The sequence below is a fragment of the Danio rerio genome, chromosome 9 (assembly GCF_049306965.1).
Source record: "Danio rerio strain Tuebingen ecotype United States chromosome 9, GRCz12tu, whole genome shotgun sequence".
In the NCBI taxonomy this organism is placed as follows: Eukaryota; Metazoa; Chordata; class Actinopteri; order Cypriniformes; family Danionidae; genus Danio; species Danio rerio.
Window position 1 is genome coordinate 8,512,501 of NC_133184.1, and position 25,926 is coordinate 8,538,426.

The following is a 25,926-nucleotide window of genomic DNA, read 5'->3' on the forward strand; positions in this document are numbered from 1 at the left end:
AAAATGTAAAATTGCTTTTATTCTAGCAACTAAAATAAAATATTTTCTCCAGAAGAAAAAAATATTATCAGACATCCTGTGAAAATTTTCTTTGCTCCCGTTTATTTTTCCCCCAATTTCTGTTTAACAGAGTGAAATTTTTTCAGCACATTTCTAAACATAATATGTTTTATTGAATCATTTCTGATAACCGATTTATGTATAAAATTAACCATTCCATTGAAATTTATTTCTGTAATAAAAGCATTTTTTATATAAATATACTGTCAAATAAACATTAATTTTCTTTTTTTATTCCTCAAAAAGAGATGTAAATGCAGTGATACCACGGTAAAAACTTTGCGTAAAAACAAAATCATGTTGACTCTTCAATAAAAAGTTGAGTTTGAGTTACAATAAATGTTTGTAGTCAATAATAAAATGATATATAATCATATAAATTTTCAAAACACTATCTACAACTATTCATTCATGAAATGTGTAATTTCTTACAGATGCCTTATGAGCGTTAAGTTGTAGTGTAGTGTGTGTGTGTCTGTGTGTGTGTGTGTGTGTGTGTGTGGTGTCTGGGACATTGCTCAGATGACAAATGAAGACATCTGTTGTCTGACTGAGCCAGGTTGTTCTCAGGAAGCTCCACAATTTATAAGCTATGAAACAGACACGAGCGGAGACCCAGAGCTTCTTAAATAATGTTACATTTTTATTGCATGTGGCTATTCAGAATCAGTACAGTTTCTAAAGCAATGCTAAATACACTAAGTTTAAATTATCATTTCTAAGTAGCATCACAATGCAAAGAATATGAAGTATTTACAATGGAAGACACAGAAAAAAAAAAGCAACAACAAAAAAAAAAAAACTCGCTCAGGCATTGAAATATTCAAGCTTTCCTTACTGAGAAACAGCGTTCGCATCGGAACGCTGCTGAAATTACTGTTAGGATTCAATAGCAAAAAACAGAGGAAATAAAAACACTTTTCCATTTAAAATTGGCAGAAAACTGTGTACAGCAAAAAGGTTTTTAAATATATTAACAGTATTTATACATTTGGTTCCTTTCTGTAAACTAATCTTTATAAAAACATGTAAATATTGCATATGCCGTTGGAGAATTTGTACCTATTTGTCTGAAATATCAAGTATTCAATGAATTCGCTCTTATTTTATACATCATTATCAAATATCCTTGAAGTGGCATTTCTCGTACAGTGTACATCTATTTTTTTTAACATACTGAAGATTTAGAAAAAGAAAAAATATGCCAGGCTAAAAAGTTCAGCCCTTGGCAAGTACCTTCATTAGTGCTTTAGTTGTTTGGGGGGAAACGTCATTCAAACACATACCATACATATATATTTATTAATTTACAAAAAAAAAAAAGACATACGTTATAATCTTTAACTTAAAAACATCAGTTGCAATCTCTATATACACTATATACAGCTTTCTAGGCAAACGTTTTCATATACTTAAGTCAAGTTGAGCGTGTTGTGTGTGTGTTGAACTAAACAACTCTCAATCAGTCTGTTTGTGGATGTTTAGTCCGTGCCGTTTCATCTCCAGAATACTCTACATTCAAAAGTGTCTTGTGTTACAATCTAGGGAGTTTGTAAGTGCAAGACAAAGCATTGGTTCTGACGGGTCTACCCCTGTCTGACGGTATAGGGAGCAGCATTAATGGTGTCAGGCCTTCTGAGACGTCCCTGAATCATCACTCTCCACGGCTGCGGATGTAAGGCAAAGGGAAGCCTGCGTTTTTCAGAGCAGTGCATGAGAGGCGGGAAAGTCAGCAGAGGCTTTTGGGTTGTTAACTTGACAGTTCGCCCCAAAGATGAAATTTCTGTCACTCTACACTTGTTTCAAACCTACTTGAGTTTCTTTCATCCGTTGAACCCAAAAGAGGATAAACCTCAGACTTTCTTTTTCACTATTATGGATGTCAGTAGCTATATGTCGGATTAAAAATGCTTTATGGAATCAACAGAATCATTTTGAAATTGCGAGTATGAAATTTATGAGTAGGATAAACTTTTTATTCGATAATAAAAAAATGTGTATAAACTATGATGGGAACAAATTTACCGAATAAAATTTAGTAAATTAGAAGAAATAAATTAAATAAATTTTTTTTAATCTTAGTTCTTTTATTTTAATTTTGAACTAAAAATAAAAAAATCTAATTAAAATTTCATATAAAAAAGTGATTTTGCATCGCTTTCGTCACCATTTTCAAAGCGATTTGCGTTTGCGCTATTTTGTCATTGCGAATCGACTGCCAACTGAATTCTATAAGTATGACAAGCTGACAAAGCATTGCTGCAGCTCTGATACAAGTTTTATTTATGAAGAAACTGAAAAAGCACAACAGTGTTTGGGTGTTCTGTGTTGGTCTCAAGTAATTAGTCTACCGAAAATTGTACATTTCATACAAAGTATGAAGCTGATTCGTCAATTCTTGTCACATGACTCACAATGCACTTACGGCATTCTGAAAAGTTGAGATATTTTCAACTAGGTGTGTCTAGAATATACACTCACCTCCATTGGAAGTTACGAACTTGCGAAGGGAAAAGACGCGACATGTTAACAGTACATAATACAATGCAACTGGCAATCTGCTTTCATGTTGGAAGTGAGCCGCAATGGAATTAACGAATAAACCAGCGGAGCGTTAAATTGCGCAGCATCTGAAAAGTTGTTTTGGCCATTCTGAAATCCCTGGGCCAAAGTTTGTCATCAAAGTAGTTCGGTAATTTTACCCCTAGTACTGTTTTTAGCGGCTGAGCTCACGCCACCAAAAGTCGTTGTGCGTTCATTACGTTAAATCTTCATTACGCAAGTAATTTTTTATGTAAGAAGGCCCATGCTGGCTTTTTGAACTGCAGCAAATTCCATTTTTCTTTTTCATATTTGCCTCCAATTTATGAGAAAATTTTGTGCAAACAAAAATTGTTTTATGCAATATTCAAGTTTTGCGTAAGAAGGCTGATTAATACTTCTGCGTCAAGCGCTTGTATGCGTATGCTCCGGTGTTCGCATAGCACTTACCATGGCTGACGCCAACATTTATCCGCACCTCTTTAAAAAATGAAACCACATGTCACAAAGACGCATAGCTCTGCTATTGGTCAGCTTGGTAGCTGTGACAAGTGGGGGCGGGGCTGAGAGCAACGTGAACCCATTGGAGTGAGTGTTTACATGCGTCAAGTCCTGTGAAGTAGCTCTAGATGTAAACTGTTGTTTTGTTTTTACATTATGATTAATGTTGTTGCACGTTCGTCAGTTCCCACCTTTAAATAAGCAAGTTTTTGCTACTTGTAGATTACGGTAGCATTCAGAAATAAAACACAACAAATTAAACATAAATACCTACTGAGGAACATAAATACCTGCTGAATAGCATTTTGGAAGTGTTATTGCAGAGCAACACAAACAGAGTGCAGAAGTATAAATGCATGACTACACACAAGGCAGGCGCCGTGGGTCATGCCGATCACTCTATGCAAATCAGTCCAATTTGCATTTTTGAATGGAAACATAGCTAGCGGCTACACAGAGGAAAGAAACTCATAAAGGTCTGCAAGCACTTGAGGGTGAGTGAGTGTACATTTTTGGGCGAACCATCCCTTTAAGGTTTAAAGACAGTGAGTTAAAGTGTGCTAGCGTGCCTAGGCTTGGCTTCTCTGACCTGAGGCACAGACATCATTCATCTAGCGGTTGGTGTGTTAATCGCGTGTGGCTTCCTTCCAAAACTGATAACTCTGGAAGCCTGCTTTGCATATGTGCGGGGATGGCCACAGGGCGGCCATCCGTTTCCGGTACCAGCTCAGATTAAATAGCATTATATTAAACATCTGCAAAATAACGTTAATAGATCTTTGAGCGCAGCGCAAGAGCTTCCAGCGCCGCAGTGCTAGACATTCAGTTAGCATGGCAAACAGTTCTCTTTGATACTCTTTGTGTTGTGAGCGTATGCAGGTCCTCCAGAAAACACTGTTTGACAGTACAGTTAGTAAGGCTTTGGATTGGTGTTTGTTTGTATTTTTTTTATTTTTATTTTTTTTACGAAAACATTCACTTGCAAAAATAAATTAATTTCTCTCTCTTTCTCTCTCTTTCCGTATATATATATTCATATATATATTTGTAAGTCATAACCTGGCTCGTTCTGAGGTAGGGTATTCAAGTGACTGCTTTTTTTCCGATATTCGAATTGTTGCGTAAATTGAAATGCCACCTCTGTGCAGTGTTGCAACCGCCCGCGCATACATGAACGCTCACCACCAATAAATAATCGACTGTAGGTGTGCGTGCATGCATATCAGATGTTTGGTTCACAGGTTGTTTTTCAGGGGGTCGGGGACACTGGCCACTCGAAGTCCTCGTAACAAAACCAGTGGAAAGAAAAAGGTCTGTGACGAACACAAAAGTCGAGGGAAGAGATTGTAGTGAGTAACACATGGACAGGAAGTCCTGCCTCTGTGTCTGAGTCTTCGTTAGGCCTCGGGTCAAGTGTCTGTGCGAATGAATTCCGGGAGGTCAAAGTTCAGCCGAGGACTGAAGTTGTAGTAGCAGCAGCAGTATCGACGGCATGGACCATCTGTCCACACGAGCGCCTCCTTTCTTCCACTCGTCCAGATGCAGAAGAAGAAGGCTTCAATGAAGAGACTGGCTCTGTTTAGTCTGAAAAGAGAGAGAGATAGAGGCGCATTAATGTGATGTCTATAAATATCCAGACAAGAGAAACCAATAAAACACAATGTTCCCTGAGATCCGTCACACAATGTAACAGCCTTTTATGGGCATTCACTAATGTTTGGCCATTTTTCTGAAATATTATCATACTCCTCTGTGAGTGTTTTCATGTGTGTTTTTTTTTTCTTCTTCTTCATCCGTATTTGATTTATACACAAGGAATGAAACTGGCTAGCGGGGGGATAAAAGGTTACAGGCTCCCCTTCGTTTTCTCCTTTACCAAGTATGGAATGTGTGCTCTTTCGCTGGGAGCAACAGAAGTGGCAGGTGCTCGGAGACAGACGAGGGAAACACTCGCTGACATTTAGCACTATGCAGCTGACGGAAAGAGCACAGGAATACAACACACACTCAACACAGTGTTAGCTGTTACGGAATGTGCATGTAAACTGTTATTTAACATGTAATTGTTTGCATATCAAATGCATTTTTCAAATAAAAAGTATAAAATTTATTGGATTTTCTTTGGAAATCTGCATATACACTTAATCAATGAATATCATATTTTCTTTTTGTGTGTGTGTGTGTGTGTCTACATGTAAAAATATATGTATTTGTAACTTGGATATGTTGATGGAGGTGCTTGAGCATTCACCAGCGCTATCTTACAGCAATTTGTAACGTTTTGATTTCGTGGCTTATTCGTATTAATTCTTATGATCTCATTCGTACAATTTAATACGATTTGCTTATCACCCAATGATGGTTGGGTTTAGGGGTGGGGTTTGGTGCCACACCTCCTTTTTAAAATCGTACATTTACATACAACTGAACCACGAATTTGTATGAATTAGCCACTAAACTGACAAAACGTAATATAGTTACGTTTCCTCGTGAGATCAGGCTGGATTCACACAAACGTTGAATTAACAAAAAAAAAAAGTAATTGACAAAATTACAAATAATAGTATCCCAGCAGGCACAGGATGTCAACATGATGTCAGATTGATGTTGTACCCATACGTCGTGGATACGTTGCATTTTGGAAATGAAAATTAGGTTGACGTCAGAACCCAACATCCAATCTTAAATCAACTAAATATCAACGTCTAAAGATGTTGAAGGTTTAAGATGTTGGCTCAACGGACTTTGGTCTTTTTCCAACACAGCCTAAAAACAACCAAATATGAGCATCATTTAACGTTGTTTTTGAATATTAACGTTGTCCTTAGACGCTGGAAAGACATTGAATTTTGGTCATCTGACATCACAACCTAAATCTAACGTAATATTTAACGCCTTTTTGCATTGTGTACCTGGTGCTATGCCATTTTATGTGAAAGTACATTCCTAAAGTGAAGTTTTTTTTTTATTTGTTGAACACAAAACAATGTTTTCTGAGGAACAAGTAGCCATTGATGTTTATAATAGGAGAAAAACATACTATGGAAGTCAATGGCTGCTGCTTTCCAGCATTCTTCAGACTAACTTCTTTTGTTCAACAGAAGAAAGAAACTCAGACAAGTTTGCAACTAGTGCATACACAAGTAAACAATAGATTTAACTATTACTTTAATTTGTGGTCACATTTTGTTAAAGGTTCTGTGTAGGGCTGCACGATACTGGAAAAATCTGATGTAGCAAATTTTTCTGCAATGAATAGATGGTTTGAATAGCTCTATTTGATGGCTTTCTGAGGAGTTTAACAGTATTTGTCAACAGAAATTGAATAATCACAATGCAAAAAACAAATGCTTTTCTTACTTTGTCACGTTTCTAGTCCAAATGTGTATGTATATATGTCTAAAGCAGGGGTCTGACTCGCGGCCCGCGGGCCATTTGCGGCCCTCAGTGCAATATTTTGTGGCCGACCGCTGTACACTGACAGAATCAGCGGAGCGGGGAGAGAGAGCGCTCCCCGCTCCGCTGATTCTATCCGTACACAGCGGTCACTGGCATTCCCCGCCCGCCGTGTAAACAAAGGGGCGGGGATGCCGGTGACGTCACCACGCACCCCGCCCCTTTGTTAGACGATGTGACGGGCGGGAAGTGTTAGGCTTAAAGCAGGGAACTCGCGCCGACCAGAACCAAGGTAAGCTGTTCCCGCCCCTGCCTGCCACTTAGCTACCTATCTGCAGCCTGCCACCTACCTAGCTACAGCCTGCATCTAATATATATTATAGGTTGATACAGACTGGTACAGACTGATGTGACTGGAGTGGGGTGGGGGTGTTTTATTTATACATATATACGCCTTTTTTTTAGGTGAGGGAATGGAAGTTTTGAGTGAGTTCCCACAAGCCATACTGAGGGTCTCAACTGCTTCCGCTCTAAAGCCAAATGTGGTTCAGATTTGTGAGTAGAAGCGCTGTCAAGTCTCTGGCAGCAAGGAGTAGGCAAAAGATGCCATGTTCAAAAGAACTGTTCATAATCTTCACTCAATGTTCTATTAATGTTCAGGACACTTCATGTTCAGAAGAAATAATTAAAACTGTTAATAATGACATTTGAGGACTTTTTTTTTTTGTAAAATCCCTTATGCGGCCCAGCCTTACCCAGACTTTGCCTCCTGCGGCCCCCAGGTAAATTGAGTTTGAGACCCCTGGTCTAAAGTGACGACAAGACAAAAATTCTAAGAAATAATTTTTTTTTTCATAAATCATAAACTCCATAAATACAGTAATTTAATACAGTTCTGTAGCTCCTGGTCAATTATGATTCAGACTGGACATCTTGAATATCTTTACGATGTGACTATTGCTGATTGTGATATTGATGCTGATTTTGAGATAATGAGCTTTAAAATTTTTGCATTCTATACAACAAAGAGTGTGTGAAACATTTGTTTTTTAAATTAAAAGTCTTAAAATGTCAACAACTTATAAAAAAAACATGCCATAGTCTAAATAAGTTTGTTTGAATTTGTACAACATGGCAACAATTTTACCTAAAACAAATTAACTTCTTTGATAGAACATAGCTGTTAATAATTAAACTACAATATCTATATCACATAAACAAACTGTCAAATTATTACTACCGATATCTCAATCATTTGATGTGCCCAAACAAATAATTATGTAATTTAAAACATCTTCTGTATATGATGCCTTCAAGTATGTTAACAGGACAATGATGCTGTGAAGATGCAAAAAAAGGTCTTCTGTTTTCAAAGTATTTGTCTTTTTAGACCTCCAAAATCCCAATTTTGCTTAAAAATGTTGAGTATATATTTCTATATAGACAAAATGGCTTTAAAAAAGTCTATCGGAAAGATATGTTGTCCTTCTGGCATTAATAAAACAATTTTTAATGTGTTAATAACTGTTGACCACATAAAAATCAGCACATACAAAAAGCAAGCTGCATCCAGTAAGTGTAAACAATCTCTCACAACACATAAAAATGCCACCTTTATGTTTGAAATGTAAACATCACAGCGTCATTTGCTTCTCTCTTGCTAATGTCTGGGCTCTGTTTACAAGACGAGATCGCTATCCTGACCTTTCACCCGCTGTACTTGTTTGCGAGGTTTCATTTGCATGTAGGCCTCACACTGGGGCGGAAGTCTCTGCGAACACAAACCCTTCGTGGGCTGTTTGCTAGCGCCTCCCCCCCCCTCCCCTTCCCATCGCCTCCTCCTGCTTTTCTTCCGCCTGGAACAAGAGCTGTTTTCATAGAACTAGACTCGCTCTCACACACACTTAACAAACCCTTGATTCACGGCCATCGGCTATGCGGCATGACCATAATCGCTGCCATTATCTGGACTATACCCGCACGCATTCCCGACACTTCCGCATGTGAGCCCGATATCACAACATCCACTATGACTGGGATGGAAGTTGTTCCCATGGACGTCAGTGGAATTGAGTTCTATGGGTAAAGTCAAGGCGAGAGGTCAAGCGCTTTCACGCTCGTAAAAGTGCCTCATCTTTTGATACCTCCCTCTGTGTGGTATTGCCGAAGTATTACTCTTCCAGCTAAGTGCTGACAGATCTGTTTGCTCATGGCCAAACAGTGAAGACAGAAAGAGAAAGAGATAGAGAGAGAGGAGTAGGTGTTTTCCTGTTGTTCTTACTACTACAGAGACTGTGGGAAAACACAGTGAAAAACATGTTTACAAGGCGGCGTCACCCTGAAAACCCCCTCACAGCCAAACACCAATTAAAGAAAGACCATATCTATGATAGCAACAACTGTGCGGTTATGTGTTTTTTCCAAACACCATTTGGAAAAACCCTAAAAATAAGCAAAGTGTGGTTTGAATAGTATTTAGTAGGGCTACATAATATAGTTTCAGCATCGATATCGCAATGTGATCATTTGCAATAGTTACATTGCAGCATGTGCAATGTTGAGTCTGGATTATAATTTATTAGTCGCATGTTTTTACGGCAAAAGTATGTTAAATGCATTTAAACATAACAAATTGTACCCTTTGTAACTTTAATAATGATTTTTTGCATTGAATTATTTGTTCAATGAAGACTACGCAGTATAATTTTGCATGCGATTCTTCAATTACTGTACCTGAATATGGTTAGAGTCCTCGGAAATCACTAAAACACGTTTTATTTCTCTATTGTATGTATCGTAGATTGTTTTTTTTTTTTTTTTTGTATTTTATGCATGATTCACTTCCTTATAGAAAAGATCTCAATCAATCTACAATTATTCAGCCTTTCCATATAGAAATATTTAAGTCATCTGGTGAAATTGTATTCATATTACAACATACATTGGAGAAAAACAAAATATCGCAATATTCCATTTTTTCCAATATCATGCAGCCCTAGTATTTAGGCCAATTCATGTGGTCCAATGTGGACAATCACAAGATTATAGTATGTCATTTTTATTTTTTCTTCGAAATTTAACTAATCGCCAAATTGAATATGTGTGTAACTGAATTTGTTAAATTGGTTAAAGCAAGTGCTGAACCAATGAACCAGTGTTGGGGAAAGTTACTTTTGAAAGTAATGCATTACAATATTGAGTTGCTCCCCCCAAAAGTAACTAGTTGCGTTACTTAGTTACTTTTTATGGCAAATAATGTGTAACATTACTTTTAAGTTAATTTTCATTTATTTTTATTATCTGGCTGAGCCTTGATCTCTTGATCTCTCTTGATCTCTTGATGCACTGTATAACCTACACCTACACTTATCTTTGAAAAAAACACATCAAAAAATAATATTTTAGGAAAATGTTATCTGAGAACTTCCTGATATTAGAGCTATACATGCCACATATAGAGATTCTTGAAGGTTTAAAGCAATATGTTTGCTAATTTTGTACTATTTACCTACAGTAAAATCACTGTACATTGAGACAATCTCCTTTTCTCAGATGCATTCAAATTAATGAACACATTCTCTCATTGACTGCATGATTCATTGTGACTAATTTTAATTTAGCTATTTTTCTTACTCAAATATTCTTACTTATTTCCTAAAAGTAATGCGTTACTTTGCTCTTTACTTAGAAAAGCAATATTACGTAACTTGTAATGCATTACCCCCAACATTGGATCCCACAAAGGGTTTGCTGGAGTCTGATGTACAAACAATAGACTCTAATGAAGCCAATTCGTTGTAGTGGATCAAGAAGTAGGGTATAGGATGATTCACAAAAAGTTGATTTTAATGAGCTGATTCTTTGTAGCCAATAAAAAACAACCAGTGCTGTTCATTTCACAAACAGATGACACTAATGAGCTGTTTCTTTTGTAGTGAATCCCAAAAACCCTACCAATATCAGTTTAGACTGTTTCACAAAAAAAGAAAAAAAAAAAACAACAACTCACGAGCCTTTTCTATTTAGTGAATCAAAAAATAGCATGAAAACCAACATAATTCAATTTACAAATAGAAGATTCTGGAGAACAGTTTGTTTTTATTGATTCAAAAAAACAAAAACAAAAACAAAAAAAAAACAGAGAAACTATATACGCTTGACACACTCTCAGACACACACAAATAATAGACAGACAAACAAACAAACAAACATAAATGATTAAATGAATGATTAAATGAATAAATAAATAAATAAATAAATAAGTAAATAAGTAAATAAATAAATAAATAAATGATTAAATAAATAAATAAATAAATAAATAAATAAACAAATAAATAAATAAATGATTAAACAAGTAAATAAATAAATAAATAAATTATTAAATATATAAATAAATGATTAAATAAGTAAATAAATAAATAAATAAATAGATGAATAAATTAATAAATAAATAAATAAATAAATAAATAAATAAATAAATAAATAAATAAATAAATAAATAAATGAACAAATACATAAATGAACAAATAAATAAATAAATAAATAAGATTTTACTTTAGTTGGTATCTGAAACATTTTTGGTTGAGTTGAGTATTATATTTATTAAATAAACGACATAAAACTTAACATTTCCATAAATATTTTAATAATGTTAAAAAATGACTTTTGCAGCATATTTGAACTACCTATTTAAAATGAGTTGAAAATAGGGCTGCACAATATTGGAAAAAACTGACATGCGCTATTTTATCTTTCTATGAAATATACTGCGATAATGAACACATAATTTAACCAGATTAAATAAAAAGGTCTATTTGGAAAGAATTTATAGTTTTTGATACATTCTAATTATTTTGTAAGGGAGTGGATCTACATAAAATATAATAAATACAGTAGAGTAACCGTACTGTACAAAACAAATATACAGTGCTTTATGATTGTCTAGAAGTCTATCAATATTCAGATACACACATTTAATAATCCAACGTGAAAAAAAACGGCATAAAGTTATAAACATAATTCCTCATAATAAAATAAATGATAAAAACACACAGAAATGCTGAACGAATTGAACACTTTATGGGTATGAGTGTTTCAAATCATGAGTGTATTCAAATTTGTTTTCCTGGTCAGGAACATTCAGCTAGACATTCAGATCCTATGATGTGACTATTGCAAATGCACCCATTGCAGTATTGATGCTGAAACGATATATTGCACAGCTCTAGTTGAAACAACACATTTCTTAAGGTTTGTTGGGACAACTTAATTTTTTCTTGTTCAATCCACTTAAATTTGTAAATAAATTATGCTAACTAAATCGATTTGTGTTGCGACAACATGAAGTAATTGTATGACCTAATGGAGGTCATGCGTATCCATGGGTTCATCCCACCATGAACTGAAAAATGACATTACAGTAAATGACCTGACCTACTTTGCCCAGAGCATCAGAGACATCACCTCAAAAAAACAAAGACGCTATACTGCCTCATCAAACATGAGCGGATAACTTGGTGTGAACTTGAGCTTGGCTACTCGTACCCCAGACCTCTTAGAGCCCCATGTCGGGTGGTCTTCTTCTGTCATGTATTTATAGCCTCAAAACAGACAGAGATCTCTTTCCCCCTCTCACTGATTCTCACATTCACACTGATGCCATAGAGTCATGTGAGTGTGTGTGTGTGGGGAGGTCAGAGAGACAGCTTGAATTTCACAGAGCTAATTAAGCAAGAGGAAGCTTGGCTATTCCATGGATGTCCCATTCCGATCCGGAAAGGCAGAAAAAAAAAAAAAAAAACCAGCGCCAATGAACGAGAGGGGGGGAAAAAGAGCAATGAGGTCATGGGACAAGCACTCAACAGAGACAGAGAGATAGAAAGAGGGAGAGAGAGAGAGAGATGAATGAGCAGAGGGAGGATCTGTATATATATTTTATCTGTCTTTTCTTCAAAAGCTGATCCGGATAGAGTTTATTCAGCGTGTCCTGCTCTGCTACACATTAAAGTGCTACACATAAAATTATGGTATGCCAAGACAGTGTGTCTTTGTTTTCTGCAGACTACAGATGAGAATGTGAACACATATATAAGCATCAATTGGTTGTTATTATTATTAAAAAAAAAAAAACATAACCTGAGAGCTGAATATATAAGTATATATATATTCGTTTAGTTTTAAGCACATCTACAATTTTGACCCAATCTCTGTAGGCAAAATATTTGTAACAATACACAGTTGACGTCAGAATTATTAGCCACCCTGTTTATTTTATTTTTTGCCCAATTTCTGTTTAACGGACACATTTCTAAACATAATAGTTATCTCTAATATTAAGTTAATAGCTCATCTCTAATAGTTGATTTATTTGATCTTTGCTATGATGTCAGTAAATAGTGTTTTACTAAAGTTTTCAAGACACTTCTATATAGCTTAAAGTGACATTTAAAGGGTTAACTAGGTTAATTAGGTTAACTAGGCAGGTTAGGGTAATTAGGCAGGTTATTGTATAACGATTGACTGTTCTGTAGACAGTCAGGGGAAAAAAAATAGCTTAAAGGAGCTAATAATTTTGACCTTAAAATGGAGTTTAAAAAACTAAAAACGGATTTTATTCTAGCCGAATTTCTTCAGAAGAAAAAATATTATCAGACATGCTGTGAAAATTTCCTTGATCTGTTAAACATAATTTGAGAAATATTTAAAAAAGAAAAATAAATTCAAAGGTGGGGGTTAATAATTCTGACTTCAACTGTATATAGACAATTTTGAGGGATGTAAACAATTTTTTTTGTTGTTAAAAGGGATGTAAACACATTTATTTCTATAGCTACTAAGAATCCAAAAAGCAGCACATACTAATAAACAATGTTATGATAGCTATTTACATTAGGTTATGATTGAATTGCCTCTTGTTACAGTTATGAAATAGTTTGATAACAAACAGGAAATAAAGAGATCCAATGCAAAAACCTCTAAGTGCCATCTGAATGTTCCTTCTAAAGTTTGCATTTTCATCCTATAAGTCGAGTTATTTCCTTTTTATGTCAATTAATGTTATTTTCATGCTAGTATACAGTCTTATACTATTATTATTTTATTAATATTATTTTTAGCAAATTTTTTAGTTTTTGTTGTTCATTTTGTGTGCTTTTTGTAATTTTATTATTATTATTATTATTATTATTATTATATTATTTCTTTACTAACACTTTATTAGTACTTCAAATGTTGTAAATTTACATTTTGTTAATATTTTTATATTAATTAGTTTAACGTAAGTGGTTTATTCTGCTGTTGCTTGATTAACCCTTGATGAAATGAAAATGAATGAATGAGTTTACTGTTGAATGCATACATTTTATTAATGTAACACTATTAATTTTTTTATTATAAATACTTAAAATAATATAAAATAATATTTTTTTAATTAACATATATTTGTAAATAATTAATAATACATAAAATAGTTGAAAAATAATAAATATTTTTAAATTAATTAATAATAATTTTTAAACATATGAATGACAACAATAGCTCAATTCATAAACAAATAACCCATTATGACAAAATTCCTCACTATATAACCTGACATAACTGTTTTAACTTAGAATATGTGGCTTTAAATTAAGCAAAAACAATGCTCACGTCAACTATAAATATAAATATTTTTAAAAAATAAATCAATAAACACAGCTTTTGACAGCTCTTAAAAGTAATCTAAAAGCTAATTGTGGTTATTCCCAGTCAAATATCAGTAGGAGCAGATGGAGACCAGCAGTGTGAGCTCGTGTTGGACCCTCTGACCCCAAATCCCCTCCCCCATCTACCTCTCTCTCCCTCAGGTTTTGTCTCTCAGACTGATCCCTCAGCCCATAAAAGTCTTAACATCAATGTAGCCGAGTGCAACATATCGCTTCCTAAACATATATACAGTTATAAAGCTGTTTCCTGTTGGAAATGTTCAGGTATTTGAAGCAGCTGTAATCCGGACTCTGCTGTACCATCATAAGTCAACAGCCTGTGAACTCACTGCCCCCCCCTCCCCCCTTTCATCCTTTCAAAAAAATGCCCCCTGTGCACACGCACATTTGTCCTGCTACTCATTTTTTATTTATTTCACACAGGTTAAATTTAGCCCCCCTGCAGCCGGGCCAGAAAGAGTCTGGCGTTCTCACACACACACACATAAAAACACACAACTGTTTTCTCATATGCATACACATGCAAACACACACGTATTTACAGTACGAAGAAAAGCAGCTGAGTGACTGACTGCACTGTAAACATGCGCTAGTGTTACTAATTTATTTATCTACGCTAGTCTCGTATATCATAGTAGAGGGTATCAGTTTTAACCCGAGGGGCAGAAATAACAATGTTTCCGTTCATTCATGTAGGATATTCCGATGTCACTCCCTTTAGCGATATTCGTGCTGACAGTGATTTGTAGCAGTTGAGTTTGAGCAAGCAGGAATTATTTCAACAATTTCACCATTGATAATTTTCATACTATATAAAGCATTGCAATAAATTTGGACTACCGTAAACATACTTGCTGATATTTTTTGCTAATATATTAACCATAGCTTCACAAAACAGCTTGGAATTTTTGTTTATTTCTTTTTTAAGACCCTTAATAAATTAAATGAATCACTGGAGCAGCTACTGAAAAAATACAATATGTTTAGACTACTGTAAAAATTGGTGCTAAAATATAGTCTTGACAGATGGTCAGTAAACCTAAATTGTCCAAATGAGCCCTGTGGTTCACCATAGCTTCACAAATAACTTGGGATTTTTTTTAAAGATCTTTAATACATTAAATGAATCATTAGAGCAGCTATTAATTTCACGTTGAATCATATTAGTCTAAACTCTTAAAAATTTTGGATATGAGCGAAAAGAACAACAAAATATTATGCAAAAATGCAGACATTATAAGAGAAAATGTAAGTCAGCAAAAAAAAAGGACAAATTAAAATCTGCACAAATAAATAATTGAACAAAGATACAATTTTTTTTTTTTTGGTTTTAGTATTTAAGTAGGGACCTAAAAAAAAAAAAAGAAAAAAAAATACAATGTAGTAGTAATTATGTATACCATCTAAAAGTTCAACATTTAGGAGTGGGTTGCGATATTTTGTCTTTCAGTGTTTGATTAATAGTTACCGCTACTTTAAGAGCTAATGCATGAGCCTAATATACATATGTTTTCACTCTGCGCTGTTTACATTTAATTACTGCTTACTAATAATTCAACTGACAACCTAGGATTAAAACATAATTTTGTGTTTAGATCCAATCTGATTAGATCAGTTATTATCCATTACACCCCTATAAATCAATCAATCAATCAATCAATCAATCAATCAATCAATCAATCAATCAAAATTAATAAAATAAAAATAGAATAAAAATAAATATAATGAAATAATTAGTAAATAAAATAAATAAAACAGAATAACAAATAAATGAATTTAAAAATAATAAATAAATAAATAAATAAATAAATAAATAGAAAATAATTAGAAAATATATTCTAAAAATAAAACAGATAAAATATAAAAAAATGATAGAAAATGCATAGCATAAAATATTTGGTAAATAAAATAAATAAAAAAATAAAATAAATAGTAAATAAAATAAATAAAACTAAATCAAATAAATAGAATAAAAATAAATAAAATGAAATGTAAATAAATAAATAGAAAATAAAATAGAAAATATATTTTAAAAATAAAATAAAATATAAATGGAATAAAAATAAATAGAATAAGATAATTAGTTTATACAAATAATTAATTCATTCTTTCATTAAAAATAATTAATAAATAAAATAAATAAATAAATAGAATAAAATCTATAGTAAATCAAATAAAATATTGAAAAATGTAAAAAATAATAACATATACAGTAAATAAAATAAATAAAACAGAATAATAAATAAATAATCAAATAAATAAATAAATAGAAAGTAAAATAAATACATAAACAAATAAATAGGATAATTACTAAATAATAAATAAGGATAAATCACTATTTGAAAGCACTTTTAACAGCTATTGTATCAGTGAAGGATGTTTACACAGCTTTTGGCTCAATAGCAAATGGTACCCTAACTTTACAATGACAGACAGTCTGGACATCATTAGCAATGGGAAGAGAGGCTGAGAGATGTCTGGGCGAAAGGTTATACTGTATGCGTGGTGTGATGATCTTCATGTGCAAATGTCATGGTCTAATCTCATAACACTAGAGCCAACTAAGCCAACAGAGCTCAGCAGTCATATGGAAATAAACGCCAGTCCATGAATAAGAAAATGTGTGCATAAGAGTGTGTGAGCTCAGCAGATCCCACAGTCTTCCTGTGTTTAACAAATCAAAAAAAAAAAAAAAAGCTGCAGCAAAGGAGCCTTTTAAATTCATTTGATGACTTTAAAGTATCGCATATTCTGCTCCCCCTGCCACACATGCATTCAGATCACTTAGCTCAGCAGGGGAGAAAAGGAGCATTCATTCAGAATCAGGCCACATGCCATGCAATTATTCCCACACACGGCACGTGCTCTTAAAGAGCGTCTTATGCAAATTTCAGATGATGTTTTCGAGCCACATCCCACTCTTTCATTGCCACATGTTAAAAACACACACACACACACACACACACACAAACACATAAAAGTTAGATGTTTTATAAATACACTTGAAATCAGAATTATTAAACCCCTTTGATTTTTTTTTTCTTTTTCAAATATTTTGTAAATTATGCTTAATAGGGCAAGGAAATTTTCACATTATGTCTGATAATATTTTTTCTTCTGAAGATTTTCTTCTGGCTAATTTGTTTTATTTTGGCTGGAATAAAGGTAGTTTATAAATCAGTTATTAGAACTGAACTACTAACTATTATGTTTAGAAATTTGTTGAAAAAATCAGTTCTCTCTTAAACGAAAATTGGGGAAAAAATAAACAGGGGGGCTAATAATTCTGACTTGTATGATGTTAACATATGATGCAAAGTTAAGTACAGTTTAAGACTTTACACTGAAATAATCTAGAGTAATGAAAAACTGTTTGTATGTGTGGGAAAAAAGAAAAAGAAAAATATGAGCAAATGACAATAATTGAATGTTTAAAATGTTTTTGGGCCAAACTGATGTTGTCACTGTGATTTTTAAATAACAATTGAATAAAATATAAAATAAATAGAAAAAAATAGTAAATTAAATAAAATAAATAAATAAATAAATAAACACATAAAATTATAAATAGAATAAACAATAAATTGAATAAAATATTTAGTAACTAAAATTAATTAATTAATAATTAAAAAAATAAAGAAATTTAAATAATTAGTAAATAAAATAAATAAATATAAGAAAATAAATAGTAAATAAAATAAAATAATAAAAAAGTAGTAGTAAAATATAAATTAATGAATAAATAAATAAAATAGAAAATAAATATAAAGTAAATAAAATGAGAAAATTAATAAATAAATAATATTAAAAAATATATAGTCAAATATTATTTACTGTCATCACAGCAAATATAAAATAAATCAATTATTAGAAATAAGTTACTAAAACTATTATGTTAAGAAATGTGTTGAAAAATATTCTCTCTGTTAAACAAAAATTGGGAAAAAATATAAACAGGGGGGCTAATAATTCAAGAGGTTTAATAATTCTGACTTTTTAAATAACATTTGACATCATAGTAATTCTCAAAAAAGTAAAAAATCCAATAATTTATAATTGTATAAATGACTATAGATGTTAAAATAATGTCTTATTTAAATTTAGAACAAAAGATAACAAAAAAAAACATGAATTGGCAATATTATTTACTGTATCTCAGGTTTATATTTAATTTTGCATGAATAATTATATAGTTACAGAAAATAAAATATTAAATATAAACTTTAAAAAAAAAAAAAAAAAATATATATATATATATATATATATATATATATATATATATATATATATATATATATATATATATATATATATATATATATATATATATATATATATATATATATGTATATATAAATATATATATAAATTTAGTTTAAATGTTGTAGGTTGTAATTTAATTGTATTATCTTTCTCTAAATATGTTTGGTAAAAAAATATATATATATTTTAATATATTATATATTTATAAAAAATATTTATAAAAAATTATATATATATATATATATATATATATATATATATATATATATATATATATATATATATATATATATATATATATATATATATATATATATATATATTATACATATATTATACATATATTATACATTTATATATGTGTGTGTGTGTGTGTGTGTGTGTGTGTGTGTGTGTGTGTGTGTGTGTGTGTGTGTGTGTGTGTGTGTGTGTGTGTGTGTGTCTGTGTAATTGTCATATGCTGTTTAATTAAAGCTAAATTCCTTGTTTTAATCCACTGAAATATTACCTAGACATGGCAAACATTGTGGAATTTACCTGTGTGTGTGGTGTGTGGTTGTGTGTGTGTCATTTACTTGGTCACCAAACAAAGCTGCTCAACAATGTCTAATCTGTGGCAGCGTGTAATCCGCCTTATCTGTGCAGCTAAAAGTGGGAAGCAGTAAGATCGTGTAACAGAACATCTTGGATCAGTTTAACACTATAAAATCTGCGACAATAACAGGTACTTACAAAGTCAACAACAACAAGACTAAGAGGTGAACAAGGATATAAAGAGAGAGAGAGAGAGAGAGAGAGAGAGAGAGAGAGAGAGGCGACGACTGAGTTATGATCAGTGATAGACATAGAAAGGAATAAACAAAAGTGACTAATAGAATATTAAAGCTGCAAGCAGCATTGAAAGGGACCACGCACCCAGGCTCACCACTGCTCATTGGCCTTAGGATGACAGAGAACAGTGGACAATAATAATTGTTAATGATAACAAAAATATTAATAAATATAAAAAAACCTTAGAAATTCAGAAAGAGATGACGGAAAAGAGAATAGCAAACTAGGATTCCATGGAATAGGTGTGTGTTGTGATGGGGGATGGTCGCTTGAGTCTTCTCTACACATAAAAGGCAAATTAATAGACACAATCTCGCTTTCACTGCTGTACTTATCAATTAAATCAAGTCTATCAAAAGACAGGGAAGGGGCGGTACTCGAGGCTCCAAACAAAAGATAGATTTCACTTTTATTTCCAGCTTTTGCCAACTGTTTACACTGGTTATCTGACTGTATCTCCCTATATCTCTCTAGGCTGTTGTGTGGGGCAGCAGATGGCCGCTAATCATTAGTGTATTGTCAGGGCTCTGATGGGCCCGATAACCACTGTGCACTGCTTGGAATGGCAGGTGCACGACCCTGGCCTCGACCATCTGCTAGCCCGGCCCCTCACACAGACTGTTCTCTTGGGGGGGGGGGAGCTCCTTGCAGAAACACACAGCTCTCTGAGATGAGTTCTTGGGATGTCCTAATAGTAAATTTTTAATAAGACAGTGTTTGCTCTCCTCTCTAGAGCTATTATGAAGGAAGAAATGGAAAGAATCCAATCCAAGGAAATAAAAGGCAGCCGAAAGCTTCAATGCCAATGGCGCTCTTTATGCTTTCGAGTGTACCTCTATAGCCCTCTAAATCCAAGGCCAGGTCAGAGGTGATCGGGTTGATTTACAACACACTGGCAACGTATTTTAGTGACTCTGTAAGGACGCAGATGTGAAAAACACCGAGATAAATAACTAATCAGTCCAAACATGATGACGCACCATCATAAACCTGAGTCAAACATCCGGCACGCTATGTAAATATGTAGTCGTGTTTGTCAAAGTATGTGCCTGCTCCCCATTCACAAATGTACCATTCAAATCAGTGAGTAAAAGTGACGAAAGGAGGGAAGGAGTGGAATGTGGCATTACAGAAGCTGGAGTAGTAAACAGATCGCAGCCTATCCGTGCGCTCATCTCTGCTCAGTGGGTCTCATACTGGCGCAGGTTCCTATCAGGAAGACTATCAGACTGTTCAACACAAATAAGAGCTCTGTGTTCTGTCTCTGTGGCTCATCTTTTGTTTTGCTGGAATGTTGTCAGCGACCAATCACAGAGCCGGGTGGCTGTGTGTGACGATGTTTGTGTGAGGGTTTTTTTTTTTTTTGGTGGTCTCCTCCCACTGTTCTAGAACTTCCGTGGCCTGAGGCTATGTCTTTTTGCTCCGTCCACTTGTGGAGGTAAACAGAGAACTGCAGAAACACCTGCTCAGCCAGCACAAACACTCTCTCACACACACCCTAGAGAACATAATTGAGTTTCTGATGTTGACTATTTGCCTTGTGTAGTGAGTGTGTGTGTTGTTTTGATAGGCTTCTTTTTCTATCCTCTTGAAGTGTCATTCGAAAGATAATAATTCGCTGTCTTCCGAGTGCAATCCTTCACCTTGACTTTTTGTCAGTGTAAGAGTCTCCCTAGGGTGTATTATACTCGTTTTGACACTTATGTGCATTCTAAAAGCTTTCTCACGTACTCAAAGGCACGGTTGCCAACAACATCTATTCCAGCAAGCATTTTTTATTTTAAAAGATGTCTAATAGATGTCTAATAGACATCTAAACATAGTCGTCTTGACTAAAACAAGGCTAAATTTAGGCTGTCATTAACAGCAAATCTTATAGACGTCTAAGAATAGACCAAAACTAGACTAGTCATCAAACAAACAGGAATGAATGACTAGACATAAAAAGTCTGTCTAATTTGTCTATTTGAGGACTAGTCTGGTTTTGAACTACTCTTAGATGTCTATTCGAATTTCAGTCCAAGTTTTAAGCAAACTGTCTACACTTAGATGTCTATTCGACGTCTATTAAACACAAAATTGTTTGCTATTATCGTACCACGCATTTCTGCATGTAACTTCCACGTGAGTCAATCAGCCCACATGTTTATCTTCGAGTTGCACAAACAACTTTGTTTTTTAAGTCATACTGATAAACTAAAGGTGGGTTGTTCCTTGAGTGGAACCTGGCAGGTTGGAAAAACAAGCCGGCGTTAACCTCACTGAACGACCTTTGCACACGTTCTGCATTCCAGCCCTTGAAACCCTCGACCTGAAAACTGATAAACAACTGACTCACTTGTTTTGATCTGGGCTACTGTTCACTCAAGTACGATACAAATGACTAATTCTGATCCAGAGAATGAGTCAAATATGATGTAAATATCGGGAACGTTCCCTTATTCTCAGCTGAATAATTGACGACATCTCTCTTTCACGTTTACATCCTCTTAAACTGACCACATCCAAACACTCCTGCAAACAAAAGTGTTCGCTTTAAGGAATAAGCAGCTGTAGTGCAAAGGATTAAAAACCTGAGCTGTTTTCATCCCAAATGCTCCTGCAGGCACGAATGAAGTGATCGGTCTCAGAATAAAAACTGCGCCACAGCTTTTAAAGAGGCTTTTCCATCATTCTGACACTCAAGTTGCTCAATTAGCTCTCTCACATAAAAGGGGAATCTGTCATGTGCCACATTCATCTAGTGCACGAGCAATGTGCGGTTGTATTTTTAGCAAAAACAAACTGTCGTGTCATTTTGTAGGGATTTCACACAGCTAAATCATCATTCTACAAAAGCACTGCATTTGTGAAATTAAATATGAATTGAACGACTATAAATATGAACTAATAAGGAAAAAACGAACAAAAAGCTTACCTTTTACTGTTGTTGCCGTGTCCTTGAACCCAAGGCTGGCATACGGACTAGTGTGTATTCCATTGATGCCCTCTTTACAGCAGCTAGCAGCTTTGAACCGGACAAGGGAATCACAGCTGGCAAGTCCTCCATCCATCAAGTTTAAGGCAATGTAGTTAAGTCCATTCTGAAAGCCAGCTGACGTCTCCCTGCACATGGGACTGTTGTACTCTTCATCCGATCCTTCGCCGTTTCTCACCGAAACAGACACGTTCTCCACAGAGGCCGAACCGTGCCGCCTGGTGTCATGTGCAAAGGAGGGAAACACTGGTGTTACAGTGGTGGTTGAGGAGAAAGTCTCTGAACTGTGCCGCCTGCGTCCCTGGGGGTCAGCACGAATCACCTTGGCACCTCGATCAGGGTCCACCAAGGCCAGAGGTGCTGCATGCAGCAGAAATGCCTCCACAGCAGGCGCTCCAGCATTTTCGTCCACAGTCAGCCTCTGCAAGCAGGAGGATGGGCTGATGGTCTGCCCACCTTCTGAGGGCTGAGGCGGCGGAGAGGAAGCAGACACGCCAAACGTCATCTCTGTGTAATCGTCTTTTGCTTTATCAACTGGGCCCGCTGGTGCCAACTGTGCCTTGCACTGGTACCTCTCATCTTCCTCCTCTTCCTCAGTGTGGGTGGGACATGACGTGCATTCTGGAAGGGGCTCCAAGCGATCAGATGGGGCGGCATTTCCAGATTTGGGTGACTGTGAACTCACATTAAGGTTCATGTAATCAGAGAGGGGGGACGTCCTCTGATCGGCGAACGATCCCAGGGATGAGGCTGGGCTCTCGAAGGAAGCAGTAGAAGGCGGGGTGCAACTTTCAGCGACATGTCCAAAGTCTATGTTTATGTACTCCCCAGGGCTTTTTGGCTCAGATGGATTGGGATGCTCGTTCATACTGGGTAATGTCCTTAGAGTGTCAAGAGAGAGGCGGGTGGGCCGGCTGATCCTGTGCCGGAGAATGAGGTTGTCTGTGCGGCTTTGTCTTAGAGGAGATGGGGCAGGGGGGGATGCTGTTTTTACTGACTCCTCTATAATCTTGTGACTCTGAGGGTTCATGACAACATACTGATCATTGTCCGCATCCTTTTGCATCTGCTGGGGCTTATGACAGCGGGGCAAAGAGTTAAATGAGTGAAGTTGTCTGAGACGGGGAGACTCAGGGCTCAGGTAGTAGTCTGGTGGTGTGACTGAATCTACAGGAGACATGTTGAGGTACTCGCCATTTGTCATTTTCCCATCTGAGCTGTCAATTGAGAACTTAGAGCCGCACAGCATCCTCATGTAGCCACTGTCCTCCAAAGAACAGCTGCTGGGAGAGCTAGTTCTGTACCCATTAGCTATAGTCAGGGGGTGAGTCCTGGGGTTGATTATCTGCTTTGGAGCTGAAACGCACATTGAGCTCATTGGCATATAGTTGTCAGCCTTCCCCCCTTGCGGAGCCACACCTGGTGTCATTGGCATGTAGCCATCATCACCTATATTACCACTGGAACTTTTCAGTAATGATCCAATTTCAATGTCCCCGTAATCCTCAGGGTATGTGACCTTTGGAGATGCAGTGTGAGAGCTGCGCCCCGAATGGCCTGCAGTTGTGTACGTGGCTCTCATCAGTGTGTACTCATCCAGTGAGGCTGAGGACACTTGTGATGGCACCCTCTTCTGGTAAGGCATGGTGAGGGAGTGTGTCCTTTTCCTGTAGGCTTTCTCCAGGTCTCCTAAGATCTCCTCACCTGCTGCCCGGATGCCTCGCTGGCCAAAGCTGCTTGGTCTCTCCATGATCATGTATCCGTACAGGTCACTGCCCTCCTGTGAGGGGGGTGTGTCAGCAAGTGACTCAGGTGTGTTGCTTCGGTTTGCTGCTAAAAGGTGTCTTACATCACCCGGACTGGAGCCACACTCATCACAGGAGATGAAGCCTGCATCACTGGGGGAGCCTGATATAGAGGCTGTGCAGCTGGATGGGCGAGGACCGCCCTCTATATTGCTGCTGCAGGACAGGCTGACCGGGCTGGCAGCTGAGAGAGGGGAGTGAGACACGGGCATGCTCATGGATTTGCTATGCTGCAAGGATGAAGACTCAAATGTTCTGCATGGGCGAGCTGTCACTGTGTTGGAGCGGCTCAAATGCGTCCTGTTCACGCCTGGGCTGATGGGGCTGCCTAAAGTGCCGTCGCCCTCGCTCGCTGTGCGGATCCTGCAGGACGTCAGTTTCGTCACGGGAGACGTGGCTGCCATGCTGTCAGTGCGCGAGCGGCGCGGCAGCCCGGTCTGACTCGGCGGAAGGTTGTTAAAGTGCCGCCTTGTGGGCACAGAGATGGGGTTCGTACCTGAGGACTGGCTTTTGCTGCGCGGTCGGAACTCTGACATCTCTTTCATAGCTTTCATCGCCTCCAGAATGGTCTCGTGAATGTTTTGCGCCACCACCGAGTCGTCCGCCTGCATCCATAATTCGCCGGGTCCGATGGACGCGGAGCGGCCCACCTCGATGAAGAAGAAACTGTCCGAGTGTCCGCATCTGCGGATGTTCATCAGCTGTAAAATCACCGATGCGTTCTCGGTGTTAAGTTTGACGAAGCTGATGGTCCGGCTGGATAAACACAGCCTGTAAACGCCTGTTAAGTTCCTGCTCTGTCCGAGTCCTTTAGATTTCAAATTGACCTGCCAAACCTCCTTGTAAGCAGCGGTGACGGGCGTTATCACGCCGTAGTTCGCCTCATCAAAGCCGACGAGGGATGACGCCGAATTAGACGCGGAGCCGTCGCTCACTTTCCCCTCGTTCATTAAATCCGTTAAGACCGTGAACCAGTCCTCTTGCTCCTGCTCGTTCTCGGTAGCCACGGCAAAATACTCGTCCTTCGTGTAAAGGGCGATCAGGTGTTTGTGTTTGGCATCGGCTCTCTTGTTGATGTTCAGGCACGAGTCCAAAGGTATAACCCGTTTAGCAGCCGACTTGTTTTTCCATTTCTTCTCGCTCTCGTAATACTCCAGCCGGGCGCGAGAGCCATCGCTCGGCTCCCTCAGCACGAAAAAGCGCTTGTGTCCGTGCTTCTGTTTCCTCAGATAGCCGCATTTCTTAACGTGGTTGTTGTTCTTCACGGTCATATCTGAAATCAGCTGTCCTCCCGTCGGCGGCGGACTCGCCATTCTCATATGCTGTGAAGAAAAACTCTCACTTTTCCTCCTCAACTTGTGCTGTCAGTCAGTTATAATCCTGTCAGATTCTCTTCTGTACCCGGCACGGAGTGCGCGTTCGCTGCGTAGAGCGGTTTAACAGTAAATAACACATATCGCTAAGTGACTGGAGTGAAGAGGAAAAACAACATGTGACGTCCTACACATCCAGCTTTGGTTACAAAAAAAATAAAAAGAAAAAAATACGCACACACACAGAAACTAGGCGGTGCAACCTTCGGGGGAAGGCGTACCTGCGAATCCTCCCCCTTTAACAGCTCATTGGGCTCATTGGTCCAAGTATGAACGGCATCACCACGCACCAATCAGCTTCTACTCCTGTTCGCAGCCCCGCCCCCGCTTGAACATCCCAAGGTGTCGGAGAGTTGTCAGAGGATTGCTGCGCACGGAGCGAGCAGGTCGCAGAGAGGCTCTCTTATTTATACAGCACGTTCGACATCTCATACACGGAATAAAATAGCTTTGAATAGCATATCCAGATATTCTTT

General features: G+C 36.5%; 1 protein-coding gene across 1 annotated transcript; it reads right to left on the bottom strand.

Annotated features, from left to right (window-relative positions):
* Positions 1-682: 682 nt before the first annotated feature.
* Positions 683-25,599, bottom strand: irs2b (insulin receptor substrate 2b). The gene is made up of 2 exons (XM_695654.11): positions 22,213-25,599; positions 683-4,686 (listed from the first exon to the last, which is right to left on the bottom strand). The coding sequence occupies exons 1-2, from the start codon at positions 25,394-25,396 to the stop codon at positions 4,682-4,684; spliced, it is 3,189 nt and encodes a 1,062-aa protein (XP_700746.4). The 5' UTR covers positions 25,397-25,599; the 3' UTR covers positions 683-4,681.
* Between the last annotated feature and the right edge of the window lie 327 nt (positions 25,600-25,926).